The sequence below is a fragment of the Bos indicus x Bos taurus genome, chromosome 6, assembly GCF_003369695.1.
Source record: "Bos indicus x Bos taurus breed Angus x Brahman F1 hybrid chromosome 6, Bos_hybrid_MaternalHap_v2.0, whole genome shotgun sequence".
Lineage (NCBI taxonomy): Eukaryota > Metazoa > Chordata > Mammalia > Artiodactyla > Bovidae > Bos > Bos indicus x Bos taurus.
The window spans coordinates 88,760,907-88,784,850 of NC_040081.1; the positions used below are offsets into that span (position 1 = coordinate 88,760,907).

The window sequence follows — 23,944 nt, forward strand, 5'->3', positions numbered from 1 at the left end:
CTTCCAGTCCAGCGTTTCTCATGATGTACTCTGCATAGAAGTTAAATAAGCAGGGAGACAACATACAGCCTTGACGTACTCCTTTTCCTATTTGGAACCAGTCTGTTGTTCCATGTCCAGTTCTAACTGTTGCTTCCTGACCTGCATACAGATTTTATACATTAGTGATGAATAAACTGAAAACAAAATTAAGAAACAATTGCAGAAAGAATAAAGCACTCAGGAATAAACTTAACAAAAAGAATGGAAAATATCCTACCCTGAAAAACAACAAAACATTTTTGAAGAGAATTAAAGATTACATTAAAAAGCAGAGACATTGGTTTACCAACAAAGGTCCATCTAGTCAAAGCTATGGTTTTTCCAGTAGTCATGTATGGATGTGAGAGTTGGACTAAAAAGAAAGCTGAGTGCCAAAGAATTGATGCTTAACTGTAGTGTTGGAGAAGACTCTTGAGAGTCCCTCGGATTGCAAAGAGATCCAACCAGTCAATCCTAAAGGAAATCAGTCCTGAATATTCACTGGAAGGATTGATATTGAAGCTGAAACTCCAATACTTTGGCCACCTGATGCAAAGAGCTGACTCATTTGAAAAGACCCTGATGCTGGGAAAGATTGAAGGCAGGAGGAGAAGGGGATGTCACAGGATGAGATGGTTGGATGACATCTCTGACTCAATGGACATGAGTTTGAGTGAACTCCGGGAGTTGGTGATGGACAGGGAGGCCTGGCGTGCTGTAGTCTATGGGGTCACAAAGAGTCAGACACGACTGAGCAACTGAACTGAACTGAACTGAAAGATCATATAAATACAAAGAAAGAAGTCCCATGTTCATTCATCTCATGCTTTATAATTTTCCATATGATTTTTAGGATTAAGTTGTCAACTTCTGAAAAAAGCCTGTTGGAATTTTGACAATTTCCCTGAATCTGTAGAATACGTAAGGGATATTGGCAATCTCCATGGTTTAAGTCTTTTAAACCAGTAGTTCTAGAACAACTGGATATCCACATGGGCAAAAAATGGAGTTGGACTGCTTTCTCATACTATACATAAAATTAACTCAAGATGGATCAGAGACCAACCATAAGAGGTAAAGTTATAAAACTGTTAGAAGAAAATATTGCAGTAAATCTTCATAACTTTGGGCTAGGCAGATTATTCTTAACTATTACACCAAAACACAATCAACAAAAGAAAAAAAAAAGAGATAAACTGAATTTCATAAAAAATTTTTAAAAACTTTATTCTTCAAAGGTTGTCGTCAAGATAATAAAAAGACAACCCAAAAAACGTGAGAAAATATTTGCAAATCAAATATCTGATAACATTTGTACCCAAAATAAAGAACTCTTACAGTTCATCAATGAAAAAACAAATAATCTAAATCAAACATGGAGAAATGATTTGAACAGAGATGCTTCCAAGAAGTTAAACAAATAGTCAATAAAATCACATGAAAAGATGATCACTGTCATTATCATTAGGGAAGTGCAAACCAAAACCAAATGAGATAACACTTCATACCCACCAAGGTCACTATCAGAATTTCAGATAATGTCAAGTGTTGACAAGAAAGTAAAAATTGGAATCTACATACATTTCTCATTTAAGTGTAAAATGGTTCAGGAAATTATCTGGCTGTTCACAATGTTAAATATGGAGTTCCCATATGACTCCATAATTCCACTCCTAGATATATACCCCAAGAAAAAGAACACACAACCCCACACAAAACTAGTACACAAATATAACACCATAGTATGATTCCCTTTGTATAAAATAACCTGAATAGACAAATCCATAGAGATAGAAGTAGATTAGTAATTGACTGGGACTGGGGAGGCAGGGAGAATTGGGGAGTGACTGCTAATAGATAAAAGGATGATGAAAATGGTCAAAGATTGATTGTGGTGATCAACACAATTTTGTGACTGGTAATGAATACTAAAAACCACTGAACTGTAGAATTTAAATGGGTGAATTATACATCATTAAAGCGTCTAAGAAAAAAAATGCTATGCAAAGAAATTCCTTGGGGTTAATTGTAGTACATACATAATTCAGAATTTCTTCCAAATGAGATGAGATGTTCTGCCAATTGAAGCAGAACTGTGATTGTCAAAATTTACAAGTTTATGTACAACTATCGATGTATTTCTATTTGTTCATCATAGATATTATACAGATATTGAAATTTTAATTTTTTAGTCAGCAAACTAAGTGTACTAGAGTGGAATTGAAATTCTGTAGATGAATCATCTAAATTTTGTTTGCATTTTATTGATAAGCAATTGGAAATTTCAAATATAAGTATTCAATGAGTGGAATAACAAAACTCTGCAGCTTTTATTGCACTTACATGCATTTATTATAAGCCATAATTTATTGAAATATAGCTTTATGTAAGAAAAATTAAATATGAAATATCACAAGCTGTATACACATCTTTAAATTCTATAATTAAAATTGGGAATATCTCATAATGGTATGAATCATTTGATAGAGCTCATATTTTCAATAGGATAAATTTATATCTGTATTAGAATACACCAAAATTTTCATCAGTTCAGTTCAGTCACTCAGTCGTGTCTGACTCTTTGTGACCCCATGAACTGCAGCACACCAGGTCTCCCTGTCCATCACCAACTCCCAGAGTACACTCAAACTCACATCCATTGAGTCGGTGATGCCATCCAGCCATCTCATCCTCTGTCGTCCCCTTCTCTTCCTGCCCCCAATCCCTCCCAGCATCACAGTCTTTTCCAATGAGTCAACTCTTCACACGTGGTAGCCAAAGAACTGGAGTTTCAGCTTTAGCATCATTCCTTCCAAAGAACACCCAGGGCTGATCTCCTTTAGAATGGACTGGTTGGATCTCCTTGCAGTCCAAAGGACTCTCAAGAGTCTGCTCCAACACCACAGTTCAAAAGCATCAATTCTTCGATGCTCAGCTTTCTTTACAGCCCAACTCTCACATCCATACATGACCACAGGAAAAACCATAGCCTTGACTAGACGGCCCTTTGTTGACAAAGTAATATCTCTGCTTTTCAATATGCTATCTAGGTTGGTCACAACTTTTCTTCCAAGGACTAAGCCTCTTTTAATTTCATGGCTGCAATCACCATCTGCAGTGATTCTGGAGCCCAAAAAAATAAAGTCTGACACTGTTTCCACTGTTTCCCCATCTATTTCCCATGAAGTGATGGGACCAGATGCCATGATCTTCGTTTTCTGAATGTTGACTTTTAAGCCAACTTTTTCACTCTCCTCTTTCACTTTCATCAAGAGGCTTTTTAGTTCCTCTTCACTTTCTGCCATAAGGGTGGTGTCATCTGCATATCAGGTTATTGACATTTCTCCCGGCAATCTTGATTCCAGCTTGTACTTCTTCCAGCCCAGCATTTCTCATGATGTACTCTGCATAAAAGTTAAATAAACAGGGTGACAATATACAGCCTTGATGTACTCCTTTTCCTATTTGGAACCAGTCTGTTGTTCCATGTCCAGTTCTAACTGTTACTTCTGACCTGCATATAGGTTTCTCAAGAGGCAGGTCAGGTGGTCTGGTATTCCCATCTCTTTCAGAATTTTCCACAGTTTATTGTGACCCACACAGTCAAAGGCTTTGGCATAGTCAATAAAGCAGAAATAGATGTTTTTCTGGAACTCTCTTGATTTTTGATCCAGAGATTGTTGGCAACTTGGTCTCTGGTTCCTCTGCCTTTTCTAAAACCAGCTTGAACATCTGGAAGTTCACGGTTCACGTATTGCTGAAGCCTGGCTTGGAGAATTTTGAGCATTACTTTACTAGCGTGTGAGATGAGTGCAATTGTGCAATAGTTTGAGCATTCTTTGGCATTGCCTTTCTTTGGGATTGGAATGAAAACTGACCTTTTCCAGTCCTGTGGCCACTGCTGAGTGTTCCAAATTTGCTGGCATATTGAGTGCAGAACTTTCACAGCGTCCTCTTTCAGGATTTGAAATAGCTCAACTGGAATTCTATCACCCCCACTAGCTTTGTTCTTAGTGATGCTTTCTAAGGCCCACTTGACTTCACATTCCAGGATGTCTGGCTCTAGATGTGTGATCACACCATCGTGATTATCATGGTCGTGAAGATCTTTTTTGTACAGTTCTTCTGTGTATTCTTGCTACCTCTTCTTAATATCTTCTGCTTCTGTTAGGTCTATACCATCTCTGTCCTTTATTGAGCCCATCTTGGCATGAAATGTTCCCTTGGTATCTCTAATTTTCTTGAAGAGATCTCTAGTCTTTCCCATTCTGTTGTTTTCTTCTATTTCTTTGCATTGATCTCTGAGGAAGGCTTTCTTATCTCTCCTTGCTATTCTTTGGAACTCTGCATTCAGATGATTATATCTTTCCTTTTCTCCTTTGCTTTACACTTTTCTTCTTTCACAGCTGTTTGTAAGGCCTCCCCAGACAGCCATTTTGCTTTTTTGCATTTCTTTTCCACGGGGATGGTCTTGATCCCTGTTTCCTATACAATGTCATGAACCTCCGTCCATAGTTCACCAGGTACTCTGTCTATCAGATCTAGTCCCTTAAATCTATTTCTCACTCCCACTGTATAATCATAAGGGATTTGATTTAGGTCATACCTGAATGGTCTAGTGGTTTTCCCTACTTTCTTCAATTTCAGTCTGAATTTGGCAATAAGGAGTTCATGATCTGAGCCACTGTCAGCTCCCAGTCTTGTTTTTGCTGACTGTATAGAGCTTCTATAATCAATCTGATTTCCGTGTAGACCATCTGGTGATGTCCATGTGTAGAATCTTCTCTTGTGTTGTTGGAAGACGGTGTTTGCTATGACTAGTGCATTCTCTTGGCAAAACTCTATTAGCCTTTGCCCTGCTTCATTCCGTATTCCAAGGCCTAATTTGCCTGTTACTCCAAGTGTTTCTCGACTTCTTACTTTTGCATTCCAGTCCCCTATAATGAAAAGGACATCTTTTTTGGGTGTTAGTTCTAAAGGGTCTTGTAGGTTTTCATAGAACCATTCAACTTCAGCTTCTTCAGCATTACTGGTTGGGGCATAGACTTGGATTACTGTGATATTGTAAAGTAGGTATTAGGATCAAAATTAGGGAAAGGAAAAAGATGGCACAAAAAAGTAAAATCAGGAAATATAACTGGGACAGTGGGACATTTTAAAATTATATAATCTTATGCCATTAAATTTTAAAACCTAGATCGATACTTAAAACCTGGATAACATGTTAAAACCAGAGAATGGAATCCCTGGTGATTCAGTGGTTAAGATTCAGTGCTTTCACTACTGTGGGCCCAGGTTTGATCCCTGGTTGGGGAACCAAGATCCTACTAGCTATGTGGCACTACCAGAAATAAATAAATAAGTAAAATAAAATAAAATTTAAAAAACTGGGAGGAAAGGTGGGGATTTAGCAAAATTGTCCCAAGACAGAGAAAATCTGATTAAGCTACTAAGTATAAAATAAATTGAATTGGTAAACAGTTCTTCATATTAAAATAATGAGTACTAGAAGGTCTGGGGATAACTTCAGAAAGAACTTTTAATTCTTTAAAGAATGAATAATTATGTCTCATATAAACTTAGTATGGAAAAAGAAGAAAGGAAGAGGAGGTGGAGAAGGTGGGGGAAGGGGACAAAGAGGGAGAAGAAACATTATCCAATTTAATTTATAAGATCACTGATGGGGCTTCCCTGGTAGCTCAGCTGGTAAAGAATCCCCCTGCAATGCAGGAGACCCTCATTCGATCCCTGAGTTGGGAAGATCCCTGGAGGAGGGCGTGGCAACCCATGCCAGTATTCTTGCCTGGAGAATCCCCATGGACAGAGGAACCTGGTGGGCTGCAGTCCCTAGGGTCACAAAGAGTCGGACACGACTGAGAGATTAAGCATGCATGCATAATACTGATATCAAAACAGGACAAAGGTGACAGGGAAATAAAAAAAACTTTGTCTAGTTTTACTTACGAATATTGGTAAATTGAAAACAACATTAAAAGAATATAAGAAAATAATTCAGATTCTTTAAAACTGTATAACCATTTTAAAAAATTGAATTCTTTAAACTATATTACTACCCAGCTTTCCAGGTGCCACTAGTGGTAAAGAATGCCTGCCAATGCATGAGGCATAAGCAACACAGGTTCAATTCCTGAGTCAGGAAGACCCCTGGAGGAGGGCATGGCAACCCACTCCAGTATTCTTGCTTGGAGAATCCTATGAACAGAGGAGCCTGGTGAGGTACAGTCCATAGAGTTGCAAAGAGTCAGACAGGACTGAAGCAACTTAGCACACATGCACCATTACTCTTATAAACTCAAAAGATGTAGAAAAAGCTATTTATAATAATCAACACCTATTTGTGATTTAATAAAACAACAGCAAAGAAACAAGTTTTTAAAATAATCATTCCGAGTTAGGAATGGAGAAAATTTTCTTAATCTAATGAATGTTATCAGTCGAAAATAAATAGAGAAAAAATCCTCAGTTTTGAAATACTAGAATTATTCCCATTCATTTAAGGATGAAACACAGAAAACAACTATTTCTTTGATTTTCCTGGTGCTCTTTCATTTTTCCTTTATTGATCAGATTTCTATGGTCAGGCTCAGATTCAAAGCAGGGGAAAAAGACTCCACTACTTAAATAAAGGAACCACAAAGTCATGATGACCAAAAACAGAGTCTGACAGTTATTTCTCCAGCAAAAATGGATTTATTCAGGATCAAGGAATTGCAATTTGTGGTCTGCAATGACTCAGTGACTAAACAACAGCAACACACATTATGCTGTACTATTCCTATGAAACTATTCTAAATTGCCACTGGATAAACACATTGCCAGCCAGTAGATAATGACCTAGGCTACCCATCTCCTCCAGACTCCTCTGTTTTAGAGATATTGGTTGGTTTTGCTAACTGATGATTTGAGCTGCATGTATTCTCTCTTCCTGTGCTGTTAACTCCCATTTTTGTTTTAAATTCACAAACAATAGCGAGCCTTTGAAATCCTATCCCCCCACCCGGAGCCCCAGTAGAAAGCAGAGCCCCAGTTACATGCTCTCTCACTCTCTTTCGCTTTACCTGTGACCTCACTGACTGTGTGCCCCAGATGTGCCATGTAATTTCCAGGTCCTGTGTCAATAAGCTTTTTTTTAATTTCTTAATGGTTATTGCTGATGGCATCTTACAATCCTAAGAACCAAAAGAGCATGTTCAGCCACAGCATTGTTATCAATAGGCCGAGACCAGCAAACAACAAGATGGAAGAAGGGAAGGTCTAAGACTACGTACAAAGGAAATAACAGAATTATGAAAAAAATAATTTGTGTTTCTAAAATATCAGCCTCATTTATATACATTATTTAGACTATTTGGCTTTTGGAAGCTATGTCTTTAAGCAAAAGGAACTGAACTCACTAGCTTTCAAACTGAACTCTTGGGAACCTAAGGAGCTGGTGCTCCCCCAATCCTACCTTTTTTTTTTCAATGAGTACATCTATGCTTGCTTTGATCATTTTATATGTGAACTTGGTAAGCATTTTTCCTGTAAAGAAAGGATGAAAAAGTGTTTGAATCTTATTCCATTTGTGTGTTCTGTACACCCCATGGAGATTGGCAATGTAGGCCCTTTGAATTGATGCTTTCAAACTGTGGTGCTGGAGAAGACTCTTGAGAGTCCCTTGGACCGCAAGGAGATCAAACCAGTCAATCCTCAAGGAAATCAACCCTGAATCTTCATTGGAAGGACTGATGCTGAAGTTGAAGCTCCAATACTTTGGCCACCTAATGTGATGAGCTAACTCATAGGGAAAGACTGATGCTGGGAAAGATTAAGGGCAGGAGGAGAAGGGGACCACAGAGGATAAGATGGTGGGATGGCATCACTGACTTAAAGGCCATGACTTTGAGTACATTCCGGGAGATGATGATGGACAGGGAAACCTGGTGTGCTGTAGTCCATGGGGTCGAAATCAGACATGATTGAGTGAACCACCTACTGTCCCAATTGTCCTCCAACCTCCACCTGTGCCTCCAGTGCACCCGTGTCTACTTGAAAGGAATATGGTTTTGTTAATGGGAGGAAGAAGAGAGAAACATGCATCTCACCCCTCAAGAGGTCCACTGGGCTTTGCAGCAAAAAGGTTCAAGGTAAAAGCTGATATCAATTATCAGATCTTAGAAAAGACCACCATTCTGGGAAAGACTGAAGGCAGGAGGAAAGGGGATGACAGAGGACCAGATAGTTGGATGTCATCACCAACTCAAGACATGAGTTTGAGCAAGCTCCAGAAGTTTGTGAAGGACAGGGAAGCCTGGCATGCTGCAGTCCATGCGGTCACAAAGAGTCGGACATGACTGAGCAACTGAACAACAACAACAAAAGCTGATATAACTCAGTTCTGTGAGTTTCTGCAAGCAAAGGGATTCCATATCCCTGGAGAATCAAGTATGGCACAGAGCAGAATCCTACTGGTCCTCAGCTCTGTGAGGAATCCAAGGCTGGTCTGGCACCCCAAGGATTAGAAGCTTTAGAAGTATCCGGAGACTGCCCTCGGTACAGACATTACTCTCCGGACAGGCATCATAGTCAAACAGGAATCAAAATGGCCAGATAGGAATCAAAGAAGCCAGGGAAAAAAGAGGACATGTTCTGTGGTCATTGTCACTGATTCGCTGGCTTATAATCCACTTCTTGGGGATTCCTAGAAGTAACAGGAGGACTCTTTGGGGAAGACACTGAAGTACTCTCACTACTAATATAGTCTGTATTTAGCTAGGATGCATTTAGCCATCATACTACTGTCTCCAAAACAAATACTGTTGAACATGGTTTTTTCTCATCTAGATAGAAACATATACATTCACACAAATTCCATTGCAATTGCTCTTGTTATTTATGTAGTAGGACAACTTCCAGCTGAAGGAGTGATGCATCTGAACAAGCATTTCCACGGTGTTACTTTTATATTTGAATAAGAATTCTGGTTTTGTTCCCAGTCTCACCTCTGACTCATCATTGTGAAACCAAGAAATCAATTAGCCTCTCAGCACCTCAAAATCTCTCTTCTGTGAATGAGGATAATGGGTAACCTTCTCTTGCTTCACTGAATTGTTGTGAAGTTTAATTAGATAATGTTCGCACAGCCCTTTGAACTCTACTAATTAAATTGATGTGTAAATATGGTGCTTCTTTTTATCAGGATGCCTTGACTGAGCCATTTCATAAAGAAAGATGACTGTGATAGGAGGATTCATAGGGAAAAGATTACTTTAAAAAAAATGCTTGTGAACTAAATTCTGAGATTGTCAAGTAACCATGTGAAATCATGTGAAAATACCTAGTTGGGGTTCTAGGATATGGCCTCTACTTACTCAAGGAGTGTTGGTTTTACCTTCATATAAAAGTAAACAGTTCCTAGGGTGTAGAATCATGTCCTGTTTATACTTTAAATAATGTTATTGTTTTTCTAAATGCTATATTTATCCAGTATATTTTGTTAAAACAGCATTGGTTGTTTATTTCATATTTGTCATATGCTAAGTCACTTCAGTCATGTCCGACTCTGTGCGACCCCATAGACGGCAGCCCACTAGGCTCCCCTGTCCCTGGGATTCTCCAGGCAAGAACACTGGAGTGGTTGCCATTTCCTTCTCCAATGCATGAAAGTGAAAAGTGAAAGTGAAGTCGCTCAGTCGTGTCCGACCCTCAGCGACCCAATGGACTGCAGCCTTCCAGGCTCCTCCATCCATGGGATTTTCCAGGCAAGAGTACTGGAGTGGGGTGCCATTGCCTTCTCCGTCATATCTGTCATATAAGGGATCACAAAATAACAGATTTGATATAGCCAAATAAATGTATAACCTTTGAAATAGTGTAATTCTGTGTAGACCATCCATTGGTTAGTCGCTCGGGGTAAAAAAAAACCATAAGCCTACCTCCATAAACCTATCTCAGGCTTTAGTATGTAATTTTATTTATAAGTTATTTGCTTTAAAGTTATAAGTTTATTTGCTTTAAAAATAAATTATTTTTTAAAAATTCTAACTTATAAATAAAATTACATACTAAAGCCTGAGATAGGTTTATGGAGATAGGCTTATGATTTTTTTTTTTACCCCAAGTGAATTAATCCATCTATGAAGTTATTTCTGACAGAAACAAAAGGTCTTTATGAATGCAAATTTCAAAAATAATTGGGAGAATTATTTTAGAGTGAACTATTCTCATTAGTGGAGAAGGCAATGGCAACCCACTCCAGTACTCTTGCCTGGAAAATCTCATGAACAGAGGAGCCTGGTGGGCTGCAGTCCATGGGGTCGCTAGGAGTCAGACAAGACTGAGCGGCTTCACTTTCACTTTTCACTTTCATGCGTTGGAGGAGGAAATGGCAGCCCACTCCAGTGTTCTTGCCTGGAGAATCCCAGGGACAGAGGAGCCTGGTGGGCTGCCGTCTATGGGGTCACACAGAGTCAGACACGATTGAAGCGACTTGGCCGCAGCAGCAGCAGCAGCAGCAGCAGCATTCTCATCAGAAAATTTAGTAAGATTTTAATTCACCTAAGATTTCCCTGTTGTGAGTGAAATCTCTTTTATTGATAAGCAGACTAACGAATGGATGGTCTACACAGAATCACATTATTTCAAAGGTTATATGTTTATTAGGCTATTTCAAATCTGTTATTTTGTGATCCCTTATGTGACCTCCATAAACCTATCTCAGGCTTTAGTATGTATTTTTATTTTTAAGTTAGAATTTTTAAAAAATTAATTTATTTTTAAAGGTTACACCCCATTTATTGTTATTATAACATATTGGTTATTTTCTCTGTGCCGTACAATGTATCCCTGTAGCTTATTTTCTACAGTGTGTACCTCTTACTCTCCTACCCCTATATTGTCCCTCCCCCTTGCTTCTCCTCACTGGTAACCACTAGTTTGTTCTCTATATTTATTTCTGCTTTCTTTTTGTTGTATTCACAAGTTTGTTGTATTTTTTAGATTTCACACATAAATCCAGTATCATACAGTATTTGTCTTACCCTTTTGAAGTATCTCACTTAGCATAATACTCTCCAAATCCATCCGTATTACTACAAATGACAAAATTTTATTCTTTTTTTATGGCTGAGTATTATTCCAGTGTGTGTGTGTGTGTATCACATCTTCTTTATCCATTCACCTGTTGATAGACACTTATGTTCCTTCCATATCTTGACAATTGTAAATAATTTTGGTATAAACATTGGGGTGTGTTATCCTTTCAAATTAGTGTTTTTGCTTTTTCCAGACATAAACCCAGGAGTGTAACTGCTGGTCCTATTTTTAATTTTTTGAAAAACTTCCATTCTGTTTCCCCAGTGGCTGCATCAATTACATTCCCACAAACAATGTACAAAATTCCCTTTTCTACACATCTTGCCAACAATTTGTTATCTGTGTTCATTTTACGATAGCCATTCTGACAGGTGTGAAGTGATATCTCACTGTTGTTTCCATTTGCCTTTCCTTAATGTTTAGTGATGTTGAACATCTTTTCATGTGCCTGTTGGCTACTATCTTCATGGCCCTTTGGAAAAATGTATATATATTCAGGTTTTCTGCCCACTGTTTAATTGTTTTATGTTAAGCTGTATTAATATGCATTAATATGAGCTCTTTAATGTATGTTGGATATTAACTCCTTATCAGCATATCATTTGCAAATATTTTCTTCCATTGAGTAGGTTTGGGTTTTTTTTGTTAATGGTTTCCTTTACTGTGCAAAATATTTTGGGTTTAATTAGGTCCCTTTTGTTTATTTTTGCTTTTATTTGCTTTGCTTTAGAAGACAGATCCAAAAAATATTACTACAATTTATGTCAGAGTGTTCTGCCTACATTTTCCTCTAGGAGTTTTATGGTTTTTGGTCTTAAATTTAGGTCTTAATAAGTTGTTGTTTTTACTGAAGTCTTTAGTTCATTTTGAGTTTATTGTTATATATGGTGTTAGAGAATGTTCTGATTTCATTCTCTTATGTGTAGCTGTCCAGTTTTACCAGCACCATTTATTGAAGAGACTGTCTTTTCTCCATTATATATTCTTGCCTCCTTTGCCATAGACTAATAGACTGTAAGTGCATGGGTTTATTTCTGGGCTCTCTAATCTGTTCATTGATCTACATGTCTGTTTTTGTGTCAATACCAGGCTGATTTGATTACTGTAACTTTCTAGTATAGCCTGAAATCAGGTAGGGTGATTCTTACAGCTCTGTTGTTTCTCAAGATTGTTTTTGCTATGCATAAACATATGCATAGCAAAAACAATGCTAGAAATTTTTAATGATGATATTATAAGTGTGCAACAATGAAATTTCATGTTACTGAATATCCTAGAATATAGAGTTGATATGTTTTATTAGGAATTTAAAGAACTGATATGAGAGTTTTGAAAATTGCTAAATATAAAGGAGGGAGTTTGCAATAACAAATATTTATATAAAATCTAACAGCTATTGTATTGTACTTGTAATGTTTCTTATTACCTATTTACTTGAGGAAGTACATCTGCTGATAGTCCAGCATAGCCTAAAAGTATTTTGAATTTTTAGAAACTTAAAATTCAGTTTCTGATTCACATCTTCTAAAATATATGTTCTTCTGCAAATCTTCCTTTGAATGATAAGAATATAATTACAGGAAAATTTCAGATTGTTTAGGTCCTGATAGAGGATTTTGAAAAAGTATTAGGATGACTTAGTAAACTCCTAGGCATAACAATAGCCCAGATATGTATATTGTTGATATTTCCAGAGGCCAATAAGTATTGATTATTATGATCTAAAAGAAATCATAATAGTCGATTATGATTAACAGTACAGAAAGGACACTAAAGAAAACAAAATGCAGATCTAAACTAAAACATTGTCTCAGGAGGCACAAGGATAAAACAGAATTTGAGGTTGCTGCTACAGGGAACTGGGGAATGAATATTCTATTTATGGATCTAAGATTCTGAATGATTCTATATCCTCAACCCATTGGTGTTTTTACCTAGAAGGACAGGAGTTTTAAGAACCAGTCCATTTTCTATTAGTTTTGGTCCGTCTTTAGCTTGTGCTTTAAGAGAATATTATGTATCGGAGTCACCTGAAGAAGTGTTAAAATGCAGAGTCCTGGACCATATCTGGCCTGCTGACTCAGGACACAGGCAGTCTAACAAGCTCCCCAGGTGAAACTCACTAAAACTTAAGAACATCTCAATACAAGTGCTTTTCTCACTAGATAGAGGTTTAGATAGAGGTTCAGTCCTATTAATGCCGCCAATATTATAGAAGTGTTACCCACAAAAACTCTAGCATTTCTTTGAAATCTTAAATTTGAACTTGATTTAGACACAGTAAGTCTAAGTTAATATGCCAATTAGTTGATACCTCATTATGAATAGGAAGTCCTCAGAGTTTTCAGGAAAGAGACTATCAAGAAATCACTTAATTTGTTGATAATTCCGCTTTCAGCATACAACTGTCACTATCAAATTAGCAAGTGTGGGGTCACTGAGGAGCCAAGACTGCACTTCTGCTCTCAGCCAGGACATGTGGAATGTCTGAGTATTCTTAAACACCCACCACCTGAGTGGTCTGTTTACTCCAAGGGAGATGTTGAATTAAATAGCAAAGTTTAAGACTAATAAAGTAGTGCCCAGATCAAGCAAAAGGTTGCCTTTTAACATTATGAGAAAATTCTCCTTGTGAATATTCAAAGATAAAATGAGAGACTGGGCATTTGATTCCTTTTCCTCCTCCTCTTCTTCCTCATAGGGAGTGTCTAATTGTTTTATCTGAGTCTTATTCTGTCTTTGTTCTCATGTTCTTTTAAAAACGCTCAGTAAAGTTCTGGATGTCTGTCAATGGGTCTATTATTCCAGTCTAGTTTTTCTAGAATGTTTTAAATTATAGATTTTAAATTCTAAATTTTTCTACTGTATTAAACTTTCTATTTCAGGCTTAAAAGTATTGGCAAAAAGTTAGCAGAAAGCTCATTACATCTGCAGCAGGAGTTAATGAGAATTGTCTAAAGGTATTAAAGAACTTGTCTCTGAATTCTCCAGTGGATGGTTCCTTTCTTTGCTTGGAAGACAGAATCAGCATTCAATCTAAGCTCACAGGAGGGGATAGTTTCCAAAAGACCTTGTCTAATATACACAACTTTTCTAAATTCTTCTGATTTCTTATGCAGATTGGGTTCTTTGAATCCTATCTTTCCATCCAACTCTTTCATAATAGAACACATATGTACTATTTGATATACACTTGGGGATACTGGATTATTGACTCCTAAAACTATTTCTAATTCCTCTGCAAATTTTATCACTTGGCTTTTTGGCTCAGTATGAGACTAGACCTTAAAACAATGCAATTTTCCCTGTTTCTGATGGTGAGGGGAGGGGTGGTTAATTTTTTGAAGTAATTGTACTTTGGAGATTTTTCTAGCCAGTCAGGAGGTAAAAGGAACAAGTCAGAGGAAGTGGAGAAACTTAAGTTAGGGGAAGATAAACAATAAGATAAGAGCTATTTGATTTATACTAAGACTTCAGTTCAATTCAGTCGCTCAGTCGTGTCTGACTCTTTGCAACCCCATGAATCGCAGCACGCCAGGCCTCCCTGTCCATCACCATCTCCTGGAGTTCACTTAAATTCACGTCCATCGAGTTGGTGATGCCATCCAGCCATCTCAGAAGCAAGGTATGATGCTGTAAAGAGCAATATTGCATAGGAACCTGGAATGTCAGGTCCATGAATCAAGACAAATTGGAAGTGGTCAAACAAGAGATGGCAAGAGTGAATGTCGACATTCTAGGACTCAGGGAACTAAAATGGACTGGAATGGGTGAATTTAACTCAGATGACCATTATATCTACTACTGTGGGCAGGAATCCCTTAGAAGAAATGGAGTAGCCATCATGGTCAACGTGAGTCTGAAACACAGTACTTGGATGCAATCTCAAAAACGACTGAGTCTGAAACACAGTACTTGGATGCAATCTCAAAAATGACAGAATGATCTCTGTTCGTTTCCAAGGCAAACCATTCAATATCACAGTAATCCAAGTCTATGCCCCAACCAGTAACGCTGAAGAAGCTGAAGTTGAACGGTTCTATGAAGACCTACAAGACCTTTTAGAACTAACACCCAAAAAAGATGTCCTTTTCATTATAGGGGACTGGAATGCAAAAGTAGGAAGTCAAGAAACACCTGGAGTAACAGGAAAATTTGGCCTTGGAATATGGAATGAAGCAGGGCAAAGGCTAAGAGAGTTTTGCCAAGAGAACGCACTGGTCATAGCAAACACCCTCTTCCAACAATACAAGAGAAAACTCTACACATGGACATCACCAGATGCTCAACACTGAAATCAGATTGATTATATTCTTTGCAGCAAAAGATGGAGAAGCTTTATACAGTCAGGAAAAACAAGACCGGGAGCTGACTGTGGCTCAGACCATGAGCTCCTTATTAAACTGAAGAAAGTACTAAGACTTGGAAGACTCTAAAAGAGATCATTTTTAGTTTTTCACTTTTTGTTTGCCTTGGTGAAGACATATTTTAAGGGAACAATTTTGGAATCTGAAGGCCTCAGATACTCCCTCTGAAACATTAAAAAAAAAAATGCAGAACAGTGGATATTTGGGATGCCGTGCTAATGCTAAATCACTTCAGTCGTATCCAACCCTTTGTGGTCCAACGGGCTGTAAGCCTGCCAGGCTCCTCTGTCTATGGAATTCTCCAGACAAGAACACTGGAGTGGGTAGCCATTCCCTTCTTGAGAGGATATTCCTGACCTAGGGATCGAACCCAGGTCTCCTGCACTGCATGCAGATTTTTTTACCATCTTAGCCAGGGGAACAAGTGATCTGAGGCAAAACTTATCCATAGGATTTTCCAAAATTCAAAAGACACTTTCTGAATTTTTCAGTCTTCAGGGTCAGTTCGAGTAGTGGGTTTATCTACCTTACCCACATCCCCTCCCTGTGAACTCTTCCTTTGTAGATATACAACAAAAGATAACAGCGATAGAGACAAATTGTGTTGTAAGTAATAGCACTGACTTCTACCAAAGATAAAAGTTATTTAACTGAACATATAATCAAAGGATTCCTAAAATGAATTTCTTATTTAAAGAAGACAAAATAAACTCAGCATTTGGGGACCTTTAAAGAAAAGAAATCAGAGTTGGGACTCAATGCAAGACTTACCTCATCATCCCAGTCACGGAGGCCAACAGCTCCCTGCACCAGCAAGAGGCTCAAAGGGCCAAAGAGGCAACCATGGTTCCAACTTGAGGTCGTAGACCATGCCAAGGGAAGTTCTTTTTTTTTTTAATTTAAATTTATTTATTTTAATTAGAGGCTAATTACTTTCCAATATTGTATTGGTTTTGCCATATATCAACATGAATCTGCCACGGGTGTACATGTGTTCCCAATCCTGAACCCCCCCTCCCACCTCCCCCAAGGGAAGTTCTTGATTAGATTTTCACAGATCCCCAGTATTGTTGAACACTGGTTTCCCCCAGATGTTATTCCAAACAATCCATCAATAAGACAAATCTGAGTTTAGGTTAGAGAAACATGGGAGAACACTATCTTGACAGTCCCTTAGAGGCCGTGGGGTGCTGGAGCTAACTCTTATTAGCCTGAGAAGGATTCTGAACATCTCTTCCCAATTCCACGTTCAGTGATGTCAGCGTGGTAACTTGAAGTCAGCCATGACAGGAATACGTATACCACAGGAATCACCAAATTCCACAAATCAGAAATCGCATCCCCCGCCACCACCCCCGCCACCAGCCCCAGTGAGCTACTTTACCTTAGTAACATCTTAGGGTGTAGAAGCAAAGTTGGAACATTTTGGATATGTTGAAGTTTGTTTTGGGGGTTTCCCTGGTGGCTCAGATAGTAAAGAATCTGCCTGCAATGCAGGAGATGTGGGTTTGATTCTTGGATGGGGAAGATCCCCTGGAAATGGAAATGGCAACCCACTCCAGAATGCTTGCCTCAAGAATCCCATGGATAGAGGAGCCTAGTGGGCCACAGTCCATAGGGTTGCAAGAGATTAAGCATAAAGTTTGTTTTAAGGCAAGTCTCATAATAAGAGATTTTCAGTAGGATTAGGTAAAGATCATAATATAAAAGTTTAGGATTGAAGACACAACAAGGAGAGGATTTAAAGCAAGGATTTCCAAGAGTCTCAAAAATTTTGATACTATCTGTTGAGATATCAGTTTGATGTTAATTAAAATAAGCCTTTTGATGTGTTCTTGAGACAATAAAATTGCTTACAACTTTTATCTTTCTGAGCAAGAGTTTCTTAGAGTAATAAAGTTGCATTGATAAAGATAATGAAATAATAAAGTTATGTTAATATATAGAGTAAGTTATGTGGATGTGGATGGTTTTGGTTCTCACACATAATGCTTGAGACTTCAAATTATATAAGAATTAAGGATAGGTTTCTATGGAACTATTACATCAAAAAGAAAAAGCTCATAGGAAATGTTCACTTGAACCTACTGTTCATTTTCAACTTTAACAAAAAAACAAAAATTTTTCTGACTTCACATTCTACTATTATCTGAAGTCTTTTTTTTTAGACTAATATCTAAAATCAGTCCATGGGGTCGCAAAGAGTCAGACACGTCTGAGTGACTGAACTGAACTAAACTGAAAGTCTTTTCCAAATGTTTAAATAGTTTTTAATGTTCCACTTTATCAAATGATAATAATTTAATTTATTGCATTTGTTCATTTGGGGAACCAAATACCTCATGTTTAAGAAATTTCTTCCAGTGTCTTTTAAGGTACAGTTAATGAACAACTTTACTTCCAGTCATTTGTCTCTACGAGACAACAATGTCAGTGGGCCACTTATCTAACACATCTGAAGCAGGCATCATATATGCCTATTTGTTATCATTTCAACTGTTAAGTACAATTTGTATTATTTCTTTCGTTTAGCAGAATGGCAGGGTCAGAAGTCTGCAAGGGTTCAGAAATGAATTACTTGAGAGAAGAAAGAAAAACATTATTTTAATTAGACAAAAGAGAATCTTTAAATCATAAAATTTGAAAGCATCATTCACTTTCCCAATTCAATCTCATCTTTACCCAATTGTGAACATTTCTAATAGGGAATAAGGACAGGATTTCTCTTTGTGGCTTATTATTATTAAAATATTCTCCGATTTTGAGCTAAAATCTATTCCTTTCCTTGTCCCTTCATTCTTCCTTCTGAAAATATATAAAGTAAATCAACTCCCTATATAGTTTAACACATTGAAGACACAATTATTGGGTTTTGATTATTTTTAGTTTTTAGGGGTTTTTTTCCCCTGAGAAAGGCAACTTGAGTTTATTCAACCATTCCTCTGTTTCAGAGATATTCAGTGTATTGACCAATACTGACCCATGGCTGTTCCTTACCCTTTGGGAACTATAAGTTATAGATCCACATCAATATAAAGAGCTGTGGCAGAATATAAATCAGCATACTGGGACTTCCCTCATGGTCCAGTGGTTAAGAATCTGCCTGCCAATACAGAGGACAAGAGTTCAATCCCTGGTCAGGGAACTAAGATCCTACATGTCATGGGACAACTAGTTGCAGCATATGCTGCAAGTAGAGAAGCCCAGGTGCTGCAACAAAGTGTCTGCACAAGGCAAGAAGACCCAGCCCTGCCAAAATTAAAAAAAAAAGAAATCAACATATTGCTATCATTGAAAAATTCTTTCTATGAAAAAATAAAGATAGCTTAATTTAAAAGGTTGTTTACTGATATAGTTGATTTACATTGTGGCATAAACTTTTTCTTCTTGTCACAACCTGATGGGTAAACAGTTGAACCAACTAGTTTGATAGCACTTGTTCCATATGACATGATTTCCAGATCCATTCTCAACATTCTTCTTGAGATCAGCCTCCAGAATACAACCAACATTTTCAGAGAGAGTCTGCTGAAAATATAGTGGAAAACATTACATCCCTGTAGCTGGACATTATTTGTCTTGGAACAACCTAATAGTTTTTAGTGAGTTTTTAATCAAGTACAGCCAGCTGGTCAGAATTAGATACAGAACCTCTTTCAAATTCTTACTGCTATTGATAGTCCACTATTCCAAAGTAGCTACCTACTAGCTATTCTGTCCAATTTTGTGTCATTTACTAATATGGATTATGCAGCTTTTGCTGTATTAAAAAACAACCAAACACCCCCAAACTCAGTCAATTTAAACAACCACCCTTTAAAATAAATTTCTCCTGAGTCTGGTTCAGCTGGTCAATTATGGTGACCTTAGCTCAAATATTCTGACCATGACTTGGCTTGTTCAAACATCTGCCTTCAGCTGTTGGTTGGGTAGATGGCTGGTCTAGGATGGCTTCCCTGAAACGACTCAGCTCTCTTCCACAGGATTTGGATCTGCCAGCAGGGAGGCTTGTATTTGTTCTCATGGCTGTGACAGGGTTCCGAGAGAGAGAAAGATGAAATACACAAGACCTCTGTAAGAATCAGTCCCATCCCTGCCATAAAGTAGAGCAGAGAAGGGTGGAAAATGGACCTGGAGGACGACAAAGATAAAATAACTATTGAGATGCCAATGCATTCTTCCAAGTTCTCACAAAATTTTAAAGTGGCACTGAAAGATACTTTTCATGGAAGACCTCAAGAGACCTTCTTATAGATGCATTGATAAACTGTTTCAGAATGTATTACTTAATCAGTCATGACTCTACCATTGAGAGCTTTTATTCAACCCATGTTTTTCCATCATGTTTCACTGAATCGCATCATAAGGGTTCAGTGAAAAACTGTCAAACTTGCTGCTGCAGATAAGAAATCATCATAGTTTCCTGAACACAAATGATCATCACTGCATTATTTATGATAGCAAAGTATTGAAAAGACTGCAGGAATGAATAACTTATTATGGTAATTTATATAATAAATTATTTCATGTGTTTTTTAAATTTTAAATAATTGATGAAATAGGAAAATGCTTACAATTTAATTTTAATTCAAAGACAAGCAATGAGGCACAATACAAACAAAACTATATATCTTTTTATAGGCTTTTATAGCTAATGAAGAAACATTTTGAAATCCTAGAAACAAATACAATAAAATACACTTATTATCTTTGGATGGCAAGATTATAGTGATTTTTGTTTCAGCTTAACCTTTTAGATATTTTTGACATTTTCTGCAATGGACATATGTAACATCATCATCAGAAAAAAAAAAAAAGAATGCATTCAGTTGTTTTCCATTTTGTAATTTTCCTGAGAATTAAAATCAAGCTCACATTTCCCTCGCTTTGGAAAACTGTGTATTTGACCACTGCCAATTGATATTCATTGAGATACTGTATTGAATGGTCCTAATTGAAAGGGAGATCTGGATCTTTCCCAAAATCATAGTAGCTGGATTTTAATAACTACTTCATTGTCATTTTAATTTTTAAAATATTTCCTGCTGCCATAATCACTTATGGTTTCTTTTTCTATTGGCTGCCAAGAATATACAGGATTTTATTACTTTATTTGGAGCATTACTCAATATCTATGCTGCCGCTGCTGCTACTGCTAAGTCGCTTCAGTTGTGTCCAACTCTGTGTGACCCCATAGATGGCAGCCCACCAGGCTCCCCCGTCCCTGGGATTCTCCAGGCAAGAACAGTGGAGTGGGTTGCCATTTCCTTCTCCAATGCATGAAAGTGAAACATGAAAGTGAAGTCGCTCAGTAGTGTCTGACCCTCTAGAACTGATAAAAAGGGAGAACTTCTTTGGGACAGGATAGGAAAGCAAGAGAAAAAATATCTCTCAAGCACTGATAACCATCTTGGTTGTATCATTGGTATGGCTGAGGAACCTTGTCAGCTAGCTGCATCTATTTTGGCACTGTCTTTTTAGCCTTTTAATTCTTACTATCACTAAAAATCATATGTCACAAGATGACAGTTAAAGCATCTGGATATTCAGATGATAGAAGAAAGCCTCTGATGATACCAAACAGATTTCCCTATTCTGGTTAAGGGATGTAGTGTGAAAATGAGTAAATCACATTCCAGACACAGTGTCCTCCAGAGGCATGCTGATGGAATAAAGATGGACACAAATTCTTTGATTCTTCTCCCATTAGGAAGTGGTGTCTCTACCCCTCCTTTTCAGTCTAAGTGGATTCTGTCACTGCCTGACCAATAGAATATGACAGAAGCAACACTGTGCTAGTTTCCAGGTTCCATCCTCAAGCAATGGTGCCTTCTGTTTGCTGCCACTTGGAACACTCACTCCTGGAAGCCAGCTGTGGGGCTGTGAGAAGTCCAGCTGTATGGAGAGGCCACGTCTATGTGCTCTAGTCAACATCCCCAGACGAGCTCAACTGCAGGCCTGTGAATGCACCACCTCGGACAACCAATGATGTCACAGGTTGAGATGCTTCAAGCTGCAGCCACTAATTGACTCCATTTATGTGAAAGACCCCCAGGAAGATACATCCAGCTGAGCTCAGTCAACTCACACAACTGTGGAAAATAATAATAAGTTGTTGGTTTAAGACACTGAGTTTAGGAATGATTTGTTAACTTATAGCAAAAAAAAAAAAAAAATGGAGCACTAGCTATTGTTAGCTGGTACTGTTGCACCTGAAATAAAATTTGAAAAGAGTTATAAAAAATAGATGGTGACATCACATTTCTGTAGAGCTATCTTTCAAATTCAAATGGAGAAACACTGAGTAGAATGTACGGTTTCTTACCATTCCAAGTTATATACAGACATGATGAATCAAAGAAACCAAGGAAAAATCAAAGCAGGATAGCCTTTCATGTTTGGAAATGATAAGATACTACTTTGTGCACAGCGCTTTACAGTTTACCACAACCCTGAGAAAAATGAATATTACCATTTCACGTTTTGTCTTTTTTATCCTCCTTCCCTCCCTCGCTTCCTTGTCTCTGCCTCCATCTTCCTGGTTGTTTTCACTGCACTGCACTCACCCTCAACAGAAGCCTGTTTTATCTCCATAATCTCCCCATGCTATTTACAGTACATGAGATACAAAAGGAAGCTGCTCAAGCTGGGTCCATTTGAAGTCTGCTAAGCAATCTCTAAGGTGAAGGGTAAACCCTAGCAGGATTTCATCCAGCGATACCCTCATGTGCTACCTTTCCATGACAACAAAAATACCAGATGTATAAATCTTTGTTATGCTCAAGGACAAAGTTTAAGTATTTCCCAGTGTTTTACAACTCTGTTTTGCTTCTAGGTATCCCAAAGTTGATCACATCGGATATGGTTAAAGAAGGTGCTGCTGTAATCGACGTTGGTATCAACTATGTCTATGATCCAATCACAGGAAAGACAAAACTCGTTGGAGATGTGGACTTTGAAGGTAATAAAGTGCATCTGTTTTGACAAATGAAGAAAAACAGAGGTTCAACTTTGCATGTTTTGATAGTTGAAGGAGAGATTTTCTATTTAATTGGGGCATTACTTTTTTATAATTTTTTTTAAGATTATTTATTTTGGCTGTGCTGGATCTTTGTTGCTTCACAGACATTTCTCTAGTTGCAGTGAGCAGGGGCTGCTCTTCATTGTGCTGCCCAGGCTTCTCCCTGCAGTGGTTTCCCTTGTGGAGCACGGATTCTAGGCTTGCAGGCTTCAGCAGTGGCAGCTCACAGGCTGTAGAGCACTGGCTCAGTAGTTGTGGCACATGGGCTTAGTTGCTCCACAGCACGTGGGATCTTCCTGGACCAGGGTTTGAATCCGTGTCCCCTGCATTGGCAGGCAGATTCTTAACCACTAGAACATCAGGGAAGCCCAGATTTTGGCACTATTATTAATTATTTCCTCTGATGGAAAAGAGTGTAATGACACTCATGTATTTCCTTCCTTCTGCCTGACCTCTTTCTTTCACTTCTTCCTTCCTACCTTCCGTCTTTCTTTCTTTCTGTCCTTCCTTTCCTCCTCTTCCTTTTTTGGAGAAAAATGTAATGACATCATTAATATTTAGTTTTAAGATTAAATTCCTTGTAGTGCAGTTTTCTTAGCATTGTTTTGACTGTTGGGAGTGTATCTCTGTCCTTCATCATCCATGCTTTATACTCAGCCATTCATTCTCAGAGCCAGAAGGCGACTTGGGATGTGTTTGCTAGCCCTCACTATATTTCAGATCTAAATAGTTCCCTGGATAAGTCAAGTCAATATCCCTCACTTGTGTTTTAAAGAGGACAAGAAAGAAGAGTTAGGTTAACATTACTATGGCCGATGTAGTAGCCATATGTGCAGCCAATGTGTAGGAATAAAAGAAATTCTAACCCAATGCCTTAGCTGTATAGATGAAGAAACTTAACCCCAAGATAGATATATTTTTAGATGCCTGACCCCTAATCCAATTTTACTTCCAATATCTTTGTCAAATACTTATCTGCATTGGGCTTTTCAGTATAATTTAGGAATCTTAGCTGTCTAATAATACATGGATGTAATAGAGTAATTTTCATATTAGAAATATTTTATATATTGGATTGGTCATTCTGGCCAAAAAGCAGGGTCATGCAAGAACTTCCACAAGTTAAAAGTATGTCTTTACAGACAAATTGAAAGGAAAAATCATGCTCTTTTTAAAAATAATTCAAACTTCACATTTTCTCTTGGAATTTGGTCATTAGATGATGGTTTGCCCAAGTCCTAGCTTGGTATATAATACAAATGACTATACAGAGACTCAGGAGCATCCTTCTGAGTAAGGTATTGGCCCCTTGAATGTGAGATTCCAGGGTGCATCAGGGACCAGGTCCAAGCAGGGATGCTAAGCCCGGTGCTAAAAAGAAAAGGGAAGCCTGAAGACAAAAGCTCTGGAGACAGAATGATGAAGAGAGCAAAGTACAGAT

General features: G+C 37.9%; 1 protein-coding gene across 7 annotated transcripts in view; it reads left to right on the top strand.

Annotated features, from left to right (window-relative positions):
• The window catches only part of MTHFD2L (methylenetetrahydrofolate dehydrogenase (NADP+ dependent) 2 like), a 152,339-nt gene that overhangs the window by 97,044 nt on the left and 31,351 nt on the right, over positions 1 to 23,944 (top strand). For all 7 annotated transcript variants that reach the window (XM_027544743.1, XM_027544740.1, XM_027544742.1 and 4 more), the window contains one exon: positions 22,318 to 22,443. In XM_027544743.1, coding sequence (XP_027400544.1) covers positions 22,318 to 22,443 — 126 coding nt within the window. The remainder of the gene's footprint in view (positions 1 to 22,317; positions 22,444 to 23,944) is intronic.